We start from the raw sequence: 17,927 nt of genomic DNA, 5'->3' as shown, positions 1-17,927 counted from the left end.
TTTCGTGCCATAAAATCAGGAAGTTCAAAGTATTTTAAGTTAATTTATGTAGTATATTTTGTTTTCCGTTCCATGTTCCATGAAGCTTTGTGAATCGACATTTAATATTTTATGATATCATATTTCTGTTGCACAATAGTTTTGTTATTTCAATATTAAATAACATAGAATGTAAAATTACATACTTATGGTTTTTTTTCTTTTATACTCTTCTGTCGCATTTCTCACAACTTTTACCCGCGAACCGTGAATTTCAATTTCTGTCTAAAAAGTGCCATCTATTGGTAATTAATTCTTTTAGTAGACGTCCAAATCATTGTTTGAGGTTAAGTTGTCCTTGTAAAGCAATCTTGTTTCTGTTTACATTGGTCGTTTGACAATAAAGAATGGCAGTTCCATCAGTTTCATTATCAACGAGAAACAAAAAGCATTTTCTGGGTGTACCAGCACCTTTAGGATACGTTGCTGGTGTTGGAAGAGGGTAATTTATAACAAATAATATTATTTCGCTAACCTAACCTCTTTTAAAGTGATAAAACGTAAATGTATTACTTTGATTAATTGTTTTTCAGAGCTACCGGGTTTACAACTAGATCTGATATCGGTCCGGCACGTGACGCTAACGATGTTTCGTAAGTAGTTTGCTGTATTCAATTTTTTATAGATCTAAGTGATCTTATACTTATGTTTTGCATTTCCCTCATAGAGATGACAGACATGCTCCACCTACAAAAAGAACAAAGAAAAAAGAAGAAGAAGAAGAAGATGAAGAGGACTTGAATGATTCTAATTATGATGAATTTTCTGGATATGGAGGATCTTTGTTTAGTAAAGTAGGATATCAAACAGAGAATTTATTAAATACTTATGATTACACATCATTTATTTTTTGCAGGATCCATATGACAAAGATGACGAAGAAGCTGATGCTATTTATGAAGCTATTGACAAAAGAATGGATGAAAAGCGTAAAGAGTACAGAGAAAAGAGGCTCAGAGAAGAATTAGAAAGGTATCGTCAGGAACGTCCTAAAATACAACAGCAGTTTTCAGATTTGAAAAGAGAATTGGTAAATGTAACCGAAGAAGAATGGAAAAATGTTCCAGAAGTCGGTGACGCTCGAAATAGGAAACAACGGAATCCACGGGCCGAAAAATTTACACCATTGCCGGATTCTGTACTTGCTCGAAATTTGGGCGGTGAAACATCGACTAGTATTGATCCATCGAGTGGTCTGGCATCTATGATGCCTGGTGTAGCAACACCTGGAATGCTAACACCTACAGGAGACTTAGATCTAAGAAAAATTGGACAGGCGAGAAACACTTTAATGAACGTTAAATTGAATCAAGTTTCCGATTCTGTAGAAGGACAAACTGTTGTCGATCCCAAGGGATACCTCACAGATTTGCAAAGCATGATTCCAACATATGGTGGTGATATCAAGTAAGTTTAACATGTTGACTGCCATGCTAGATTTATATGTTGCTCTCAGGGGGTCACAAGAAAATTTTCATTATTCAAAGCATATTATATTATGCTTATTATACTATATTATTATTATTTTTTTAAATTCAAAATAATGTCTAGTTAGCTATGATGCTTAAAATTTTTAATTGACGATATTCATTTTATATTATTTATTCTAAACATTTGTGGCAGTCCAGTCACTGATAACCACCATGGCCCCATCGAGAAATCAATCTCCGGTCACAGGTGACCAACGTGGCAGTCAACGTGTTAAAAGATATATATTTTAATATTAACAGCAATTTAATGAAACTTACTTGCAGTGATATCAAGAAGGCTAGATTATTATTAAAGTCTGTAAGGGAAACTAATCCTAACCATCCACCAGCATGGATAGCTTCTGCTCGTTTAGAAGAAGTTACTGGGAAAGTACAAGCAGCACGAAACTTAATAATGAAAGGCTGTGAAGTGAATCCTACATCAGAGGATTTATGGTTAGAAGCAGCTAGACTTCAGCCACCAGATACAGCTAAAGCGGTAATCGCCCAGTCCGTAAGACACATACCAACCTCTGTCAGAATTTGGATCAAAGCAGCTGATTTAGAAACAGAAACAAAAGCAAAAAGAAGAGTGTATCGAAAGGCTTTGGAACATATACCCAATTCAGTGAGATTATGGAAAGCAGCTGTAGAATTAGAAGAACCAGAAGATGCACGCATTTTGCTCAGTCGGGCAGTCGAATGTTGTCCAACCAGTGTAGATTTATGGCTTGCTCTTGCTCGATTAGAAACTTACGACAACGCAAGGAAAGTGCTTAATAAGGCAAGAGAAAATATTCCTACTGATAGACAAATTTGGACAACAGCCGCGAAATTGGAGGAAGCGAATGGAAATAAACACATGGTTGAGAAAATTATCGATCGAGCAATATCTTCTTTGAGTGCAAATGGAGTTGAAATTAACAGAGAACACTGGTTCAAAGAAGCTATGGAGGCAGAAAAGGCTGGTGCGGTACACACATGTCAAGTTATTGTGAAAGCAATTATTGGTTTTGGAGTTGAAGAAGAAGACAGGAAGCACACATGGATGGAAGATGCAGAAGCTGTAAGATTATATATTTCTCTTATATATGTCATATATAGTATGAACAGTATATGTACAATTTGTACATTCATTATTTTAGTGTGCTCAACAAGGGGCACTAGAGTGTGCTAGAGCCGTCTATGCTTACGCATTGTCGACATTTCCGAGCAAAAAATCAATTTGGATGCGTGCAGCTTATTTCGAGAAAACATATGGAACACGAGAGTCTTTGGAATCATTACTTCAAAGAGCAGTGGCACATTGTCCAAAAAGTGAAGTTCTTTGGCTTATGGGTGCAAAGTCAAAATGGTTGGCTGTAAGTGAAACTTGAAAACAACATTATTTCACAATATTGTCTTTTTAATTTAAGTAAAATGTATTTTTTATTTTAAGGGTGATGTTCCAGCAGCAAGAGGTATTTTATCCCTCGCGTTTCAAGCTAATCCAAATTCGGAGGAGATTTGGTTAGCAGCCGTGAAATTAGAATCGGAAAATTCTGAATATGAAAGAGCTCGACGACTACTAGCGAAAGCTAGAGCATCTGCACCCACTCCCAGAGTGATGATGAAGAGCGCAAAATTAGAATGGGCTCTGAACAACCTTGATGCAGCTTTATTACTCCTAAAAGAAGCTTTAGAAGCATTTGATGATTTCCCAAAATTGTGGTTAATGAAGGGACAGATCGAAGAACAGCAAGGAAACTTGGATAAAGCCTTGGAAACATATAATCAAGCTGTAAGGTTTACTTTTTGTTCACCTAATTTGTAGTTTGTGATTCAGCTATTTGAACATTTTTAATTACATTACAGATAAAGAAATGCCCTAATTCCATTCCACTATGGCGTTTATTAGCACAATTAGAACACCGAAAGGGCCAGGTTACTAAAGCTAGATCAGTCTTGGAGAAAGCACGTCTGAAAAATCCTAAGAACGCTGAGCTTTGGTTAGAAGCTATCAGAAATGAATTAAAAAGCGGTGGTGTTAAGGATATGGCGAATGCACTTATGGCTAAAGCATTGCAAGAATGTCCGACGTCAGGTTTACTTTGGGCAGAAGCAATATTTATGGAACCTCGACCACAGAGAAAGACGAAAAGCGTGGATGCTTTGAAGAAATGCGAACATGATCCTCACGTTCTTCTTGCGGTATCCAAGTGAGTATTTGATAATTTATTACGATATTTGTGTGAAATATAAGAAGCAAAAATTATTTTAATAAAAATATATGTATTTCACAGACTGTTCTGGTGTGAACATAAAATTTCCAAGTGCAGAGATTGGTTTAATAGAACAGTTAAAATAGATCCAGATTTAGGAGATGCGTGGGCATATTTCTACAAATTCGAATTGTTAAACGGGACAGAGGAACAACAAGAGGAAGTAAAAAAACGATGTATCGCTGCAGAACCTCATCATGGTGAAAATTGGTGTAAAGTATCGAAGAACATAGCAAATTGGTGCCTAAGCATCGATCAAATCTTAGTATTAGTTGCAAAAGATTTACCGATTCCGATATAATGTTTGATAAAATAATTTAAGTCAATAATTGTATATATTTTCTAAAAACTTAGGTCTAATAATAAAGTGAACGATATCTAAATAAGGTAAAACATGTTTATTCTTTGTCGATGTTTTTTTTTCACTAGAATATTTCGTTTTTCTAGCACTGCACTTTTCAGTTGAAACGAGATACTTTAAATTTCGCGGGCAATTGGAGTCGACTAAGCTCTGAAGTTACCAGGTAACGATACTGCTGCAGAATATCGTAATATATACAAATAATGAATGGAAACGAAAGATAGTAAGGCATTATACTATTTTATAGTTTATGTGGACGACGATTATTCGTTTTTTATATCAAATACCTTAAAAATATTTTATCGCATTCATTGTGACCGACAGATGAGATACAGGTTCCTGTATTTCGTCGACGTTTCAATTTACTTTTTAGTCAAAATAGTTATGCTCATTAAACAAGAAATTCACATCAATAACATTAATTATTATATTTAAAAGTTTATTGTATTTTTATTTGTTAAACATTTCTCTTAAAGTTGGGAGTTTAGAAGATTGGTGTCAAGTGTCTATTAAACATAACCTACGAAATGATCAGTTCTTATTTACTTACTTACTAAACATGGCGCACATACTTGAAAGGTGGTGAGTATAAAATAAAGTTATCGTGAAATATAAAAAGTCCTACACTTTCTAGAGTAGAGGATTTTATTAATTTATTACTTTCACCTGTATACAATATGTTCCTTGAAAAGTACACGAGAATGAGTGGCGTAGTTTTTTCCACGATCTTACCCTTAACCCTAGTGCGGTCTTCGAGTCTTTTCCGATCCATCGCCTTCTTACTTTTTTAATAACTTTTGCTGTTATCAAGTTTACGTTTCCTTAACATTAAATTAAAACTTTATTGTCTGGGTCCATACGGCATGATAGTAACAAAAAATGGTTACACATAAGGTCTTTGGGTCTTTTTTGACTCAATAGTCTAGTATTTTTGATCCAATAGTATAGTCGAACAAAAGAACGCACTGGGGTTAAACAAATCAATTTTCTCGAATGTACTGTGCTATTTCCAAATATTGGAAAGACCCAACGGGACTGCCATATGACGCGCAGCTGGGATAACTGCAACATGAGTCATTCGAGCTCGCCAACCCCTAAAAAGTCCTTTACTTCTGCTCCCTTCTCCCTATTGTGTGTCAGAAATAGAATCGAAAGTGAGCACATTCCTTGGTAACATTTACTGAAATTACAGGCAGTTCCAGTTCATCTAAGTAATGCGCGTACACGTCCATGATAATCGCAAAAAAAGTTGTAGTCTAATAGCGAAGATAAAAGTACCGAAAGCGAGTTTATATGTGAAAAACATCAAATTTTTTCGTGCATCGAATGCGAAATCATGTTCGTCGCGAAGGGTGAGTCAGCCACCCTCCAATGACGGTCAAGGAGACGATTGGAGGAAGCATTCGAATGATGGAAGGAGACATTTTACTGGGGTGAGAGAAGGAGATTCGGTGGCTCACGATTGGCTGACTACCGGGGTCGGAATTCGTAGTGGGGATTGGTGCGGTGCGAGCGTAGGATCGTCAGAAGGAAGAGTGGTAGAGTGGCTCGCCGGTGTGACCTGGTGTTACGTGCCGCGGAATCACTAGCCGGTCAGTCAGTGTGCTGCCTTCTTCCTGCCCTTGAACACTTGGCTGGACAGTGTTTGCGCCTGCCTCTACCTCTTGTAGTGACAACTGACAGGTCAGTGCTCTCTTTTGCCGCGTTCCATTCTATGTCCTCAGTTTAAATTGCATGCGATCGATGCGCTTTCGCCAAGTGAACTGAAACGTATACACGGTGTTATTTCTCTCTCGACTGTATTCGGCCAGTTACCGGTTTCCTTCGTGCACTCAAAGAAAGGCAATAGCATGGATCGCGTGTGTATACGTATACGTGCTTTTGTAATACTACGAAGACGGTCATAATCCGCGAGTTCACTGTTCTTCTTTTAGTTTTTTGAAAGTGGAAATCATCAGAAACTCAATAATACGCTTTCGTGAATATCGATCGTCTTCATTATTAACCGATCGAAAATGGAGGGGTGTGGTCAAATCTCCATACGCGGCTTGTGCATGTACGAATCTTAAGTCGACGCTACCGACAGGTTTTCCCATTATTTTTCACTTTCTTGAGTAGGCGTCGTAAAATATTTAAACTTAAGAGGTTAAAATTATATATTTTCTAGTACTCACGAATATATGATAATAAAAATACTGTTGATATAATCATCATTTATCATAATCATAGAATTACATTTCTTAATTAGCCGGTAAACCGTGAAACACGAATAATAAGATACAAGTAAATAAGTCATACTTTGTGAAATTTTGATAGCATTGTTCTGTATATGTATCATCAAAGCTTTGAGTGTCTTTACATTAGGATGATAGGATGGGACAAGGGCGTGGTTTTGACAGATGCACTCGGCTGCGCATCAGGCACGCAAATGCGTTTCTGGTTGCCGACTGGTGAGCACGTTTCGCTCCTTTATAGTTACCAGCATTTCGTCTCCAGTTACATTTCAGGAAAACATTTTTTTTCGCTAGCATTTTGCTCTTACATCAACAGTATAACGTAAATTGCGAATAAATCTTTCTAATAAATTATTTATCATAAAATGTTTAATCGAATCTTTAAAACGATTTAATTTCTGTGTATTTTCATGAAACGTATATAGTTGCCTTGATGGACTAATTGCATCGCAGTGCGTTTCTCTAATTAAATGTACACATTTTTATGCATGATATCTTCATAAGGGAGAATCCAGCGGTATTTGCATCTTATCATGTCTCGGACGGGTTGGCTCGCTTCAAGGCGAGCGAGCGGATCTTTCGAGTAAGTAAAGAACTCTGAAAATTCTATTTATCGATTCTAACCACAGTGCCAATTTTTATTTGTGATGTTTATATTATTGAATATAACAACCGCGATAAATTCTATTATGTTTGCTACCTATTACCTCTAGACTGCATAATACAAAATTATATATCAGAAATACGAAAATTAGTTTAAATACAGTAAGTCTTAGTTTAAATACAACTGTGTTCTTCAGAGATTCGGATGCATATTCACGAATACATAAATACACGTCCATGGAAAAAGATCGCGATTCAAGATAATCCCACGCGAAGTATTAAAAATCACCTTTTTACCATTGACCATGAGAGCCGAGGTCGTCGATACGTTATGTAGTACATATAGATAGTGGAGTTCAGAAACCCCACTCTTCGACCCCCGCATTGCCAATCGATGAAACCGTCTGCCACCAGTCGACCGCTCCCCCGATGCAACCCTGCATGTACAAAACCGACACGTACACACAGCACAGAACTAGCGTGCGCGCGCGCAGCTATTTCATTCACGTTCCGGAAGAGAGAAATATTCTGAGACTTCTTCGAGCATCTTCAAGGTCGACCTTGATAGGTTACATACTAGGACATAAACTAAAAGCGCGTTTAAGATTAAAATAAAATAAGAAAATTGATTGAACAACTGGAAAGGGGATGAAATTAATTATAATTATGTACTTTCTTAATTCCTTTGTAAATTATTACCGAAATTAAAATAATTAATGAAACAGGTGTAAAGAAAATAAAGTTATTTGCAATTAAACACTTCCTTAATTTTTTGTAATTAATAAAATTACAAGGCATTGGAATACTCTATGGGAAAATAGTAAGAGATTTTGTCTATGAAACTTTTGTGCTTGACTATACTACCCCTTGCTCGTCAAGTACCAGAACCAGGATGTTGCTCATCGCGCAGAAGCGTAATGACGAAAGCAATCTGCAATCTACGAGATTGGGTCAAAGGGTTCTCTTCAGGGCCCTATTCATTCACGGTGTATACCTTGGTACTTGTTCACGAAATCTTGACCGCTGAAGAGGATCCCTTTTGTGCCGATTATAATGGTGAGATCGGGGCATAATTTACTGTATGACGTGGCTTTCAGCCTCTCCAGAGTATTCCGAATTTCGTCTCTTCCCACATCGCTCGGTTGATGGTTCAAACTATACTGAAATAAACGCATTTTTTAGTAACCATGCTTACTTTTATTGGAAGTATTAAAATTAACGTTTTTGCTCTTGAGAGGCTAACACCCAAATATACTTTTGTATAATTATATTTAACTTCATAGAGTTAACAATTAATAATTGCTGTACAGCAGAAATAACTTTTTTTTACCGTTAATATTCTATAAGGAAAGATGCTTTGAAGGCAAAGGGTCAGTCTCACTTGAACCATTTATCAGAATTTATCAGAATTCAGTGCGCGAGACAAAGACAAAAAACAGCATGTATCCCTAGGTCCATGAGCCGCTTGGTAACACGTAATACGCCCCTGAGCGTACGCGCCACCGCTCGATACGATACGCGCGCGTCCAGGGTTCGTTAGCCGTCACGGTCGCCCGAAAGAGTGACGGAGAGGGGGCGGAAAGAAAAAGGAAAGAGAGGAGGGCGTTTGTATCGCGTTTGCTCGGAGCGCGAGCGCGACACAAAATCATCGTAACGCATTTTCTAACCACACGTTGCACGCTTTTACGTGGGTATGTACAGTGCACGTAGGTGGCCGACCGTGTGCAACCTACCACCACTACCACCAATACCATCACTATCACCATTACCATCACCATCGGTCGATACAGCCGGCACGGTCGCGTAAAGAAACGAACCGCTGCGTACGCCACTGTGGTCCTCCATTAAATGCGATTACCCAAGTTAATTGGCAGCCCGCGCGAACTCGTTAGCCGTCAGCCGTAAGATCTCTCTTTACCAGGAACCCACGACAATGTCTGGCGAAACCCTTGAACGATTAAACGATGTTATCGATTCACCGGATGCGCTTACACTCGATCGGTTCCAGACGTTCGTTCGATAGGCTTACGTGGAAGCTATGAATAATGCGTTTCTCTCTTTTGCCTTGTTCTTGTTCATTCTTGGCTAAAAATACAGAAATGAGCATTGTACATGTCGTGCGTGGAGAATGTGGTTATATTGAACACTAAACTACCATATATCAATAATTAATGTAATTTATAACACAGTGTATTTTCTGAAATTATTCTGAAGGAAAATATTTCCTTATGCTAAATTCATTTTTTTTTGTATGTAATTTTGATTTCAAGCATTTTAGATGACTGTCGAAGACTTCAATTTCACGATGAGTACGTGATTCGTCGAAGCATGTAGCGTATACACCGACGCGTCCTGCAAACCGGCTAGCGCGTCGGTGCGAGCAACCTAGTTTCCTTATTAACTCGCAGACCTCTTTTCTCCTTGCGAGATCAAGTAGGATTTATCGTGATTTCTCCTCGGACACTGGCGTACTGAGATCGTTCTCAGTCCTCTACTTCCACCTTGTACCGTGATAATCCAATAAAATACATTTTCAAGAGCCATCGAGTACCAGCATGCTTTCCTGACTTTTGTGAAATCGACCGACTTTACGCTGTGATTCGCTACGAAATTGCGCTGGCTGAAGTGTACGAATGGAGGCTTTTTTTTTCTTATGTCATACGTAAACGATTTTTCATCATTTGATTATAAATTTTCTTAATATTAAAAAATTACATATATCATCGAGCTTGAAATAACGCATAGTACTCTTAAAATGATCAATTTGCGTGTATCACACGCTTTCAAACGTGTTAACCGCTACAACTAATCGAGCCATCTCCTCTTCGTTTTGTTACCGTTACGCAGAATACGTACATACGGTGGTTCACAGTGTGTATGTACTGGATACAAGACTCCACACGCGTGTTGAGGATAGGGAGAAAAGAAATATTCACCAAGCGGATACGTAAAGGACACGAATGTGCTCCATGGTTGCGTATTCAGCCTCTTTCGAGCTCTCTCTATATACAGCCATACGACCGGCTACCATATAAGGACCTATACACAGCCTTGTCGATGCTGACCCACCGTTGGAACGTATCCCTCGAAACACTCTCCTGGAGCCACTGGCGTACGATTATGTCTTCTCGTCTCGAACCTGCAATTCCTTCGCTACTGCTTCTTCTACTGTTTAATTTATTTTATATCTTCTAGTACTTCCTGCTACACAAAAAGAGATATTCTTTAATAATTTTTTGTTTTTATTACTGATAATCTATTAACTCGTCTTATAAGATAAGAGGTTAAGAGGTTATTTAAAGTTGAGTATGTAAGTTAGGTTAGGTAATTCGATATTGCTACCCTGCTGAAGGGTGAAGTAGTTTTTTTACTTTTCTGGAAAATATTTCCAAGAAATTTCGAGTGTCCCGATATTATATTTATCAATTATAAGAAACTTTAAACTGATTCATTTTACAGTAAACAGTACCGGTTTCCATAAAGCGATAAGAAAATTTCTTAACGTCAGGTATCGTTATCGTTCTGTACGCTGATAACGAGTTTTGCCATTTTTAACCAATGATATAACTTTATGGAACGCAAAAATCTTCTTTGAGTTGCTCTCCTTGTCCGCCGGTATTTTCATCAGTTAAGAGTGGTCGCCGAAACGCTAAAACTAACGAATATAAACGACGTAAATAGGGAAAAAAACAAACTGGGAGAGAAAACAAAAAAAGAATTGAGAGGGAGAACCCGACGAACATGAGTCATTCTAGCTTCAGTGGTGCACAAACTTTTTTAATTGGGAGTCCCAACCGGTGGAACTTGCGTTCACTTGCAATTAAGCTTCGTTTTTAACGCTGTTTAACATTGTGAACAAAATAGATCCTTCACACGAAGATAGATCCACGTTTCATCGTATGGTTCTTGAACATTCGAATTCGTTCAGGTACCGTGAATACGAAATGTCGTCGATTGTGCATCACTGCTTTAACAACTGTAAAGCGTAAAAGCAACGCGAGTGCCGGATTCGATGTACGAACATATGACGAGTCTCTCGAGTTTCTCGCGACGGAGCGTGCATGGACTATCAATTATTTTTTAGACATGCATCGAAAGGACTTTGTTATTTACGTTGTAAATTCCATAAATTTATGCTTTTATAGATAATGTGAACATTTGTTGCAATTTATAGCCCATATGTGTCATTTATGGATAATTTATTAAATTTTGAAGAAACATTTTTGAATTTTTTAAAAATTATAATATAATCCTGAATTTCTTTAAAATTGTAAGTATAGTATGATTGAGGAATCTGATGATTCTTTATGTAAAGAAATGTAATCGAAGAAGTCAGACTGTGAATAAGAATCCTGCTTGATAAAAATGCCGACGTTTTAGTAGGAAATTACACAGGAGGATATGTGACCAGAAAGGAAATGGAAAGAAACGCGGACCGGAAGTAGCGAGCTTCTGCTGTTTCCGCTTCGTAACGCATTACTTACCGACGTCTAGCACGAAAATTTAGACAATGAAGAACCATTATTCAAATTTGAATAAAGATTTAATCGTACCTTCCTCCTGTTCGTCTATAACATTCTCAAACGAGTCGAATCCGAGCTAGATACGATTAAACGAGTCCACTAATTGCAATTAACGTAGCCATGTGCATTTTAAGATGTTACGTGTCCGATTACATTCCGACATAATTATGGCTTATCCATTATTTTCGCCTATAAAAAGAGACGAGGGAAGACCGGAAATGTTAGACGAGCAACAGTTGCCTACCTTTGCATTCGCTAGAAACGGTACCATTATATATCCGGAATTTATGGCACTTACTTATATATGTTTGTTCAGTTTGTATCTTGCAACAAATTAAAGAAAAACCTATTGATTTTCTTGTAATGTATCTTTTTAATAATTTGTACCAAAAATCTGACAAATCTGTGAAATAAATAAATCTACGAGTCACGCTGTATATATAAAATATTTTATACGTCTGAATTTCTAACGTTTACATTAAAAACAAGAAGGAAAGGCATCTCAGGTATAGGTAACATTGCGTTTCTCGATATTTTCCGGCGTTTCTGCCAATATATGCATTGAACTTGGTACGAGACGCATTCAATATTGATAAGTTTCTCGATAGTCGTATATGTATGTATTTACGCGGGCGCGCGTATGCACGTTCCTGTATGTACAATGTGTGCTTCCTTCGTTTTCTCGGTAACAACGATAACAATGAACCGGCGCGTTCGCTGACACTTGGAGATTCATGCTTTTTCTCCTATCCGTCGCTCAATCGTCATTGTCCCGTTGAAGATAAAGAGAATGGATTAAAAGTCAAAGGGAGTGTTGAGACGATACCATTGCAAGATCATGTCTACTTGCGATTATCGATTTTTGTATATACAAACTTTATTTTTATTATTCTATGTATTTTTAAATGCATTATAGTTTAAGGATACATGATATATAATGAAGAAACAATTACGTTCTGTGTTATGAACTCAAACACCTAGGACTTTATAGCCATTTTTTGTTAGACTTGACAGAAAACAGAAACAAATCGCATCCAAGAAAAATTTCGTTGCTCAATTTCAGATTATGGTTCAAGTTGTTGATGTCAAGTTGTTTTGTAACTGGAAATCTTTCTGGGATATCGATAGACAGACGAAAAAGAAAGTACAATAAAAAATTTGTTACTTTTAGATTATGAATGTATAAAGTACCGCGGAATCTTATTATTCTTTAGATCTATTTATAGAATCGATTGCAATTTATTCAGGATCACTAGCAGATATCCTGTGAAAGTTACCTTAATAACATCATTAAATCAACGACACGAAATAAATTTTTGTATAAACAACGAAATATATATAGAGTCAATACTTTCATTAATAATACCGTTTGGTCGTTTGTTTCAGATTAAACAGTACAACACATCAACATGTCGAGTCCGTCTTTGAAAGACCTGCCAAAAGTAGCCTTAGACTTGAAAAGCGAGCTAGAGGGTTTCAATCATGGCTGTATGAAGAAAGCCGCGACCGCTGAAAAAAACGTTTTACCTTCCGCCGAAGGTACGGATTATTATATTATATTATTACTTTTCCTTTAAAACTTTGTTACAATAATTACCGTAATATAATTCTCATAATTCAATACTTGATAATATTATACAGAGTTCTAATGTTAATAAATTATTTCTCGAAACGATCGATTCTAATGCATGTGATATTGTAATATATAGACGTACGACAAGAACGACAGCATTCTGAATTTATCCACGATGTGGAGACATTTAAACCAGATCAATTGAAACATGCTGATACGAAAGAGAAGATCATTTTACCCAATGCCAAAGGTATCATAGAAATTAATCAGATTCCATAGGGGATCACACTTTATAGTGTTTCCCTATTATAGTTAGGTTCTTCTACTGCCGGTATCAAAAAGGGTGTTCTGTTGCTTTTGGTGCTTCGAGGTGGCGCGACCAAAACATACATGATCGGAGGCCAACTTTTTTACTTTCTCTTTCAGTCGCTTAGGTGGAATTGTTTTGCATGTGTGATCGGTTTGTCCCGTAGTCCCGTACTCTGTACTGCGTCCATGATAACAACACGATGTTACGTCCGCCTGGCGATAAACGTTTCTTGAATATCGCAATAACAATACGGCTTTACCATTTCTTACTAAGGAAAAACTCTTTAAAAACAGTGTACTTTGTTCTCAGAAGAAATATGATTCGCTTAAACAACTTGTACTTTTTCTTTAATTAAGCAAAGTATACTTGCACTGTTTTTAAAATAATTTCATGGTTTAAAATTGCAGCTAAGCTGTACAATTAGTACACTTCCACAGTAGTTTCCAGTGGTATTACTTTTTGCCATTCTCCACCATGTGTTTTGTCTTTCGTTCTTTGACCTCGATTCACGTTTTACAGATGTAGCCGCAGAAAAGACCCAACAAACGCTGATGTCGGGCATCGAGACATTCGACACGGCAAGTTTGAAACACACCGAAACTCAAGAAAAGAATCTGCTACCTGACAAGGATGGTACAGTATCGAATTTCGTGACTCTTGTACATTTTTCTTGGCTTTCGTAATCTTTAGAAGAAACTGCTAACCGAATAGAAAATGTAGACGTTAAAGTAATAATAAAGAATTATATTGCTCTGTGTAGCGATCCAGCAGGAGAAAGGAAAGCAACAGCTAATGTCTGGTATTGAAAATTTTGATCCTGCAAAATTGAAACACGCGGAAACGCTTGAGAAAAATCCCTTACCAACCAAAGAAGGTGAGCTAAAAGCAGTGTGAATGAATGCTTCTAGAATTACGAGCTATTAAAAATGACAAAAAGAAAAAAAAAATACAGACACAATATTAGCATGAAGGTACTGTTTTCTGTTTCAGCAATCGATGCTGAGAAAGTAGCTGCTTAAAGGAAGCTTTTTAATATGGAAAGAACGGAAAAGAAAGGAAGCAGCGACTCGTCATTTCTTCCATTTTCTATATCGTGACATTTTATAATAATTATTCCATACATTGTCCACAAGAAAAAAGGAGAATGCGAAACACTGTGTTAATGTAATCTTATGATTATACTTATCCTACCGCCATGAGCGTCCCTTTCGGCGAGACGCGCACAAGTCGATTTTTACACGAAAAACTATTAACAACGGAACGACGATGAAGGTTCAGGCCCAAATTTAATTAAGAAAAAAAAATGTGCGGTGAAACTTTTTACAAGTGATACCTATTTCGATATTCCTAATAATGTATTATTGCGAACGATTTAAGTAATTTTGGGCTTGTATCGACATCCGTCTCTTAAACACTAACTCGCCAAAGGATGTACTTTTTATACTAAGAAAGCTGCACGCAGGCAAACATTATTTTCGATAGCAACAAAATTGGGTAGCATTGCATGCGTTACAGATATCGCAATGGTACAGCGGTTAATCTTATATTTCTGTAAAAATCATATTTTATATAACTGGCTATTGTACTTTTTTAATATTTCGTACACATCGCATTGTCATTTCGATGAAAATTATTATGACGAATAAAAAAGTAATTTGTAAAAAATAGCCTTATATATATAGTGTCTCAATCCCTTTTATTAAGATTATTATTTATTATGTTATACATGTATCTTATATGTGACACGAGTCTCGTTCAAATAGGCGCGCGAAAATCAAACAAAGGAAGTATCTATCGTTGAAAGTCAGCTTTTGTGGTAAAGGGTCTTTGTCTAACGAAAGTGGTCCCGAAGGTGCCAAGTCACGGATTATGATTGGTTGTTAAATTTCTTTTGTCCAATAGTCCCATGGAAATCGATTCTAATAGCAAACTAATGGGAAAGGACCTGTTGCTAGTTCTTTGGTAGCCATGCTACGACTTTAAGTGCAGGGTAACAGTTACGTTGTACATTTTAAAACTTCTCATAGTTATTGACAATCTTTGATCGAACGAATCATTTGGCGTATTAGTCACTTGTCTTCCAACAGGTATAATTTTGTTTACAGTCAGCATTTTTTTTTTTATTTTCAAATTAACGATTCACAATTAACAATATATTAGACTGCCCTTTAATGTTTTTCATTGCGAAATTATTATTATCGCCGATCTATGTAAATCTTAGGAAATTCCACATATTTCAATGGTAACGATCGTTATTTTGTGATATATGTATGAGATATGTATATAATAATGAATATGCGTAATTTTAATATATGACAAAGAAGTTAATTTTGTTACTTACTTTAGTGACAAAAAAAAAACAAAAATGGAAATATCACCGAGGAAACCGTTAAAACGTGTACAAGAACCCATTGATGAATGGCTACAAAATGAAGGGTATTTCAGGAAACATGCACCCAGAGATCCAACTTGCTTGTTCAGAGCAGTTAGTGAACAAATTTATATGACACAGCATTACCACATTAGAGTCAGAAAAGAATGTGTGGAATTCATGAGGAAAATGAAACATTTATTTATAGAGGTGGATATTATGTACTTGATACTCCTTAATCAATATTAGCATAAAAGTTAAAATTAATAAATTTGTTAACAGAATGTAACAATACCATTTGACGATTATATTGAGCAAATGGCATGCTTTACTGAATGGGGTAGTATGAATGAAATTCAAGCAATGTCATTGCTTTACAAGAGAGAATTTGTTATATTTAATGGGCAGAAACAAATTAGTCGCATTGTTACAAACAATGGATTCAAAGACATAATATATTTATGTCATACCCCACAGAAACAGTATGAAAGTATATATACAAGAGATTTTGTTGCAACTGCTGCTTATTGTCAATGTATGAGTTTAGTTGTATTTGTTTTTTTTTTTTAAGTAACAGAAATAATTGAATGGAAACCTCAAATAAGAGTTTTAAGCATATTTTGGGAAAAGTGGTTTTTAACTTACACTGTATTCAGTAAATTGTGATGAATTTCTCCTGTGCCTTAGACCCTTATTCCATTGAAACAATAAACAGAGTAGCTAGAGGCTGCAGTGATATATTTTATTTCAGTATTCATTACAATGAAGCAAAATAATTAAGGATGATAATAAACATAGTCTTTTATTAATAAGTTTTTAGTAAAAAAAGATATGTATTTCAATTCAAGCCTTAACAAAACTTCTTAACTGAAACTATTTGAATTAGATGTATTTAGGTTCAAATAGAATTTGCGGTATTCTTTTTTCATATACTGAAGCATGTCAACTATATCTTTTCTTTTTGTCCCTTAGTGATAGGCACATCTGTAGGATAGATGAAATTTAACACACTTGATTATTCATTTTTTTTTTACAGCTTAAGTTTCGGCAAACGTGAACCACAGAAAGTTCGTAACATTTAAACTCCTTTATTCTAAACTGTGCTTTAGACCTTTCTTCCATAAGCTTCATACACCTAATTTGCTTTTTGTGTTCAACATTACATCGCCTTCCGACGAAATATCTGCAACCTATGTATACTAAAACGATCAATAGGGACTGTAGAACCATATTTTACTGTTAATTCAACTTTGACTGAAATATGCTATAGACTCTTATTTATGGTTTCCATTCAGTTGTATACAATAAATATTTTAAGAATTATTTATAGCTATTATTTATCAAACACTATACAAGGATGTCTTTCAAATGGCTAATATAGAGGATACTGTTCATAAAATGTTACATGATCGAACAGCTACATTTAGGCATGACAAGTTTTTCCTTAAAGGCAATATAGAAATACGAGAGTAAGTCAAGTGTTACTTGTATAGTTAGTATGTGATTCAAAATATAATGTAAATTTAACCTATTTATGTTTAGTCAATTAGCTACAGAAATATATAATAAGATTGAAAATGGAAGTGATGAGGTTGATGATGTACAGTCTGTAGTAAAAAGTATACCACCTTTTCCATATAGAATTGCAAAAGCTCTTGATCCTAATATTTATCGTAATACAGACTTTGATATATGGCATGAAATTAGGAGAGGTAACACAAGTCTGCTTGTATGAAAAGTAACATTATGTTATTAAAGAAAGTAATGAATCATTATATATTTTAGAAGTGAAAAGTGCTGGATGGACTAGGCACAATAGTCATGAACTTCAAATTGGTGGCAAATGTTTGGTACAAATGGACTTTAATGAGGAAGATTTTGACAAAGCCAATAATAACAACATTTATATGTCTTCTTTTGAGAAAGATTCTTGTAGTAATGATGCAAAAATATTACAAAAAAAAAGCAAGGACAGTGTGTTTTATTATGGACACATTCAAGAAATGAATAAAAATCAAGGACCTGTGTTAGTTTTTATTGAAGAATTAGGAGAGAAAAAAATTGTGCCATATTCTGCACTCAAACCACTGCCTTTAAGGAAGAATAAACAGAACAACTGGTTACCAGTTTGTAAAAAGAATGTACTTTTAGATTCGAGTTAGTACTTGATAATATACAATTAT

The 17,927-nt window shown here is 35.9% G+C and overlaps 3 protein-coding genes across 4 annotated transcripts in view; all 3 read left to right on the top strand.

Moving 5' to 3' along the window:
* Nucleotides 1–386: 386 nt before the first annotated feature.
* On the top strand, nucleotides 387–4,070 carry LOC108574924 (pre-mRNA-processing factor 6). Its single transcript, XM_017937592.1, has 9 exons — nucleotides 387–481; nucleotides 573–632; nucleotides 707–833; nucleotides 896–1,446; nucleotides 1,794–2,574; nucleotides 2,654–2,869; nucleotides 2,947–3,288; nucleotides 3,363–3,706; nucleotides 3,791–4,070. Exons 1-9 carry the CDS (start codon nucleotides 387–389, stop codon nucleotides 4,068–4,070), a joined length of 2,796 nt encoding a protein of 931 aa, XP_017793081.1.
* Nucleotides 4,071–5,677: 1,607 nt separating this feature from the next.
* LOC108574897 lies at nucleotides 5,678–14,853 on the top strand. 2 transcript variants are annotated; one of them, XM_017937560.1, is made up of 6 exons: nucleotides 5,678–5,813; nucleotides 12,877–13,029; nucleotides 13,200–13,313; nucleotides 13,893–14,006; nucleotides 14,134–14,247; nucleotides 14,364–14,853. In XM_017937560.1, exons 2-6 carry the CDS (start codon nucleotides 12,900–12,902, stop codon nucleotides 14,390–14,392), a joined length of 501 nt encoding a protein of 166 aa, XP_017793049.1. In that variant the 5' UTR covers nucleotides 5,678–5,813; nucleotides 12,877–12,899; the 3' UTR covers nucleotides 14,393–14,853. The 2 variants fall into 2 exon arrangements, with proteins under 2 accessions (XP_017793049.1, XP_017793050.1); XM_017937561.1 differs by lacking the exon at nucleotides 13,200–13,313.
* Nucleotides 14,854–15,309: 456 nt separating this feature from the next.
* Nucleotides 15,310–17,927, top strand: part of LOC108574823 — a 4,609-nt gene continuing 1,991 nt past the window's right edge. Inside the window, exons 1-6 of the mRNA XM_017937470.1 lie at nucleotides 15,310–15,363; nucleotides 15,720–15,954; nucleotides 16,027–16,279; nucleotides 17,075–17,213; nucleotides 17,287–17,456; nucleotides 17,530–17,901. Of these exons, the coding sequence (XP_017792959.1) occupies nucleotides 15,739–15,954; nucleotides 16,027–16,279; nucleotides 17,075–17,213; nucleotides 17,287–17,456; nucleotides 17,530–17,901 (1,150 nt within the window). The 5' untranslated portion in view covers nucleotides 15,310–15,363; nucleotides 15,720–15,738. The remainder of the gene's footprint in view (nucleotides 15,364–15,719; nucleotides 15,955–16,026; nucleotides 16,280–17,074; nucleotides 17,214–17,286; nucleotides 17,457–17,529; nucleotides 17,902–17,927) is intronic.

Source organism: Habropoda laboriosa, unplaced genomic scaffold, assembly GCF_001263275.1.
Source record: "Habropoda laboriosa isolate 0110345459 unplaced genomic scaffold, ASM126327v1 scaffold210, whole genome shotgun sequence".
In the NCBI taxonomy this organism is placed as follows: Eukaryota; Metazoa; Arthropoda; class Insecta; order Hymenoptera; family Apidae; genus Habropoda; species Habropoda laboriosa.
Note: the sequence above shows the minus strand (reverse complement) of the source record. Positions and strands in the feature narration are given on the sequence as shown.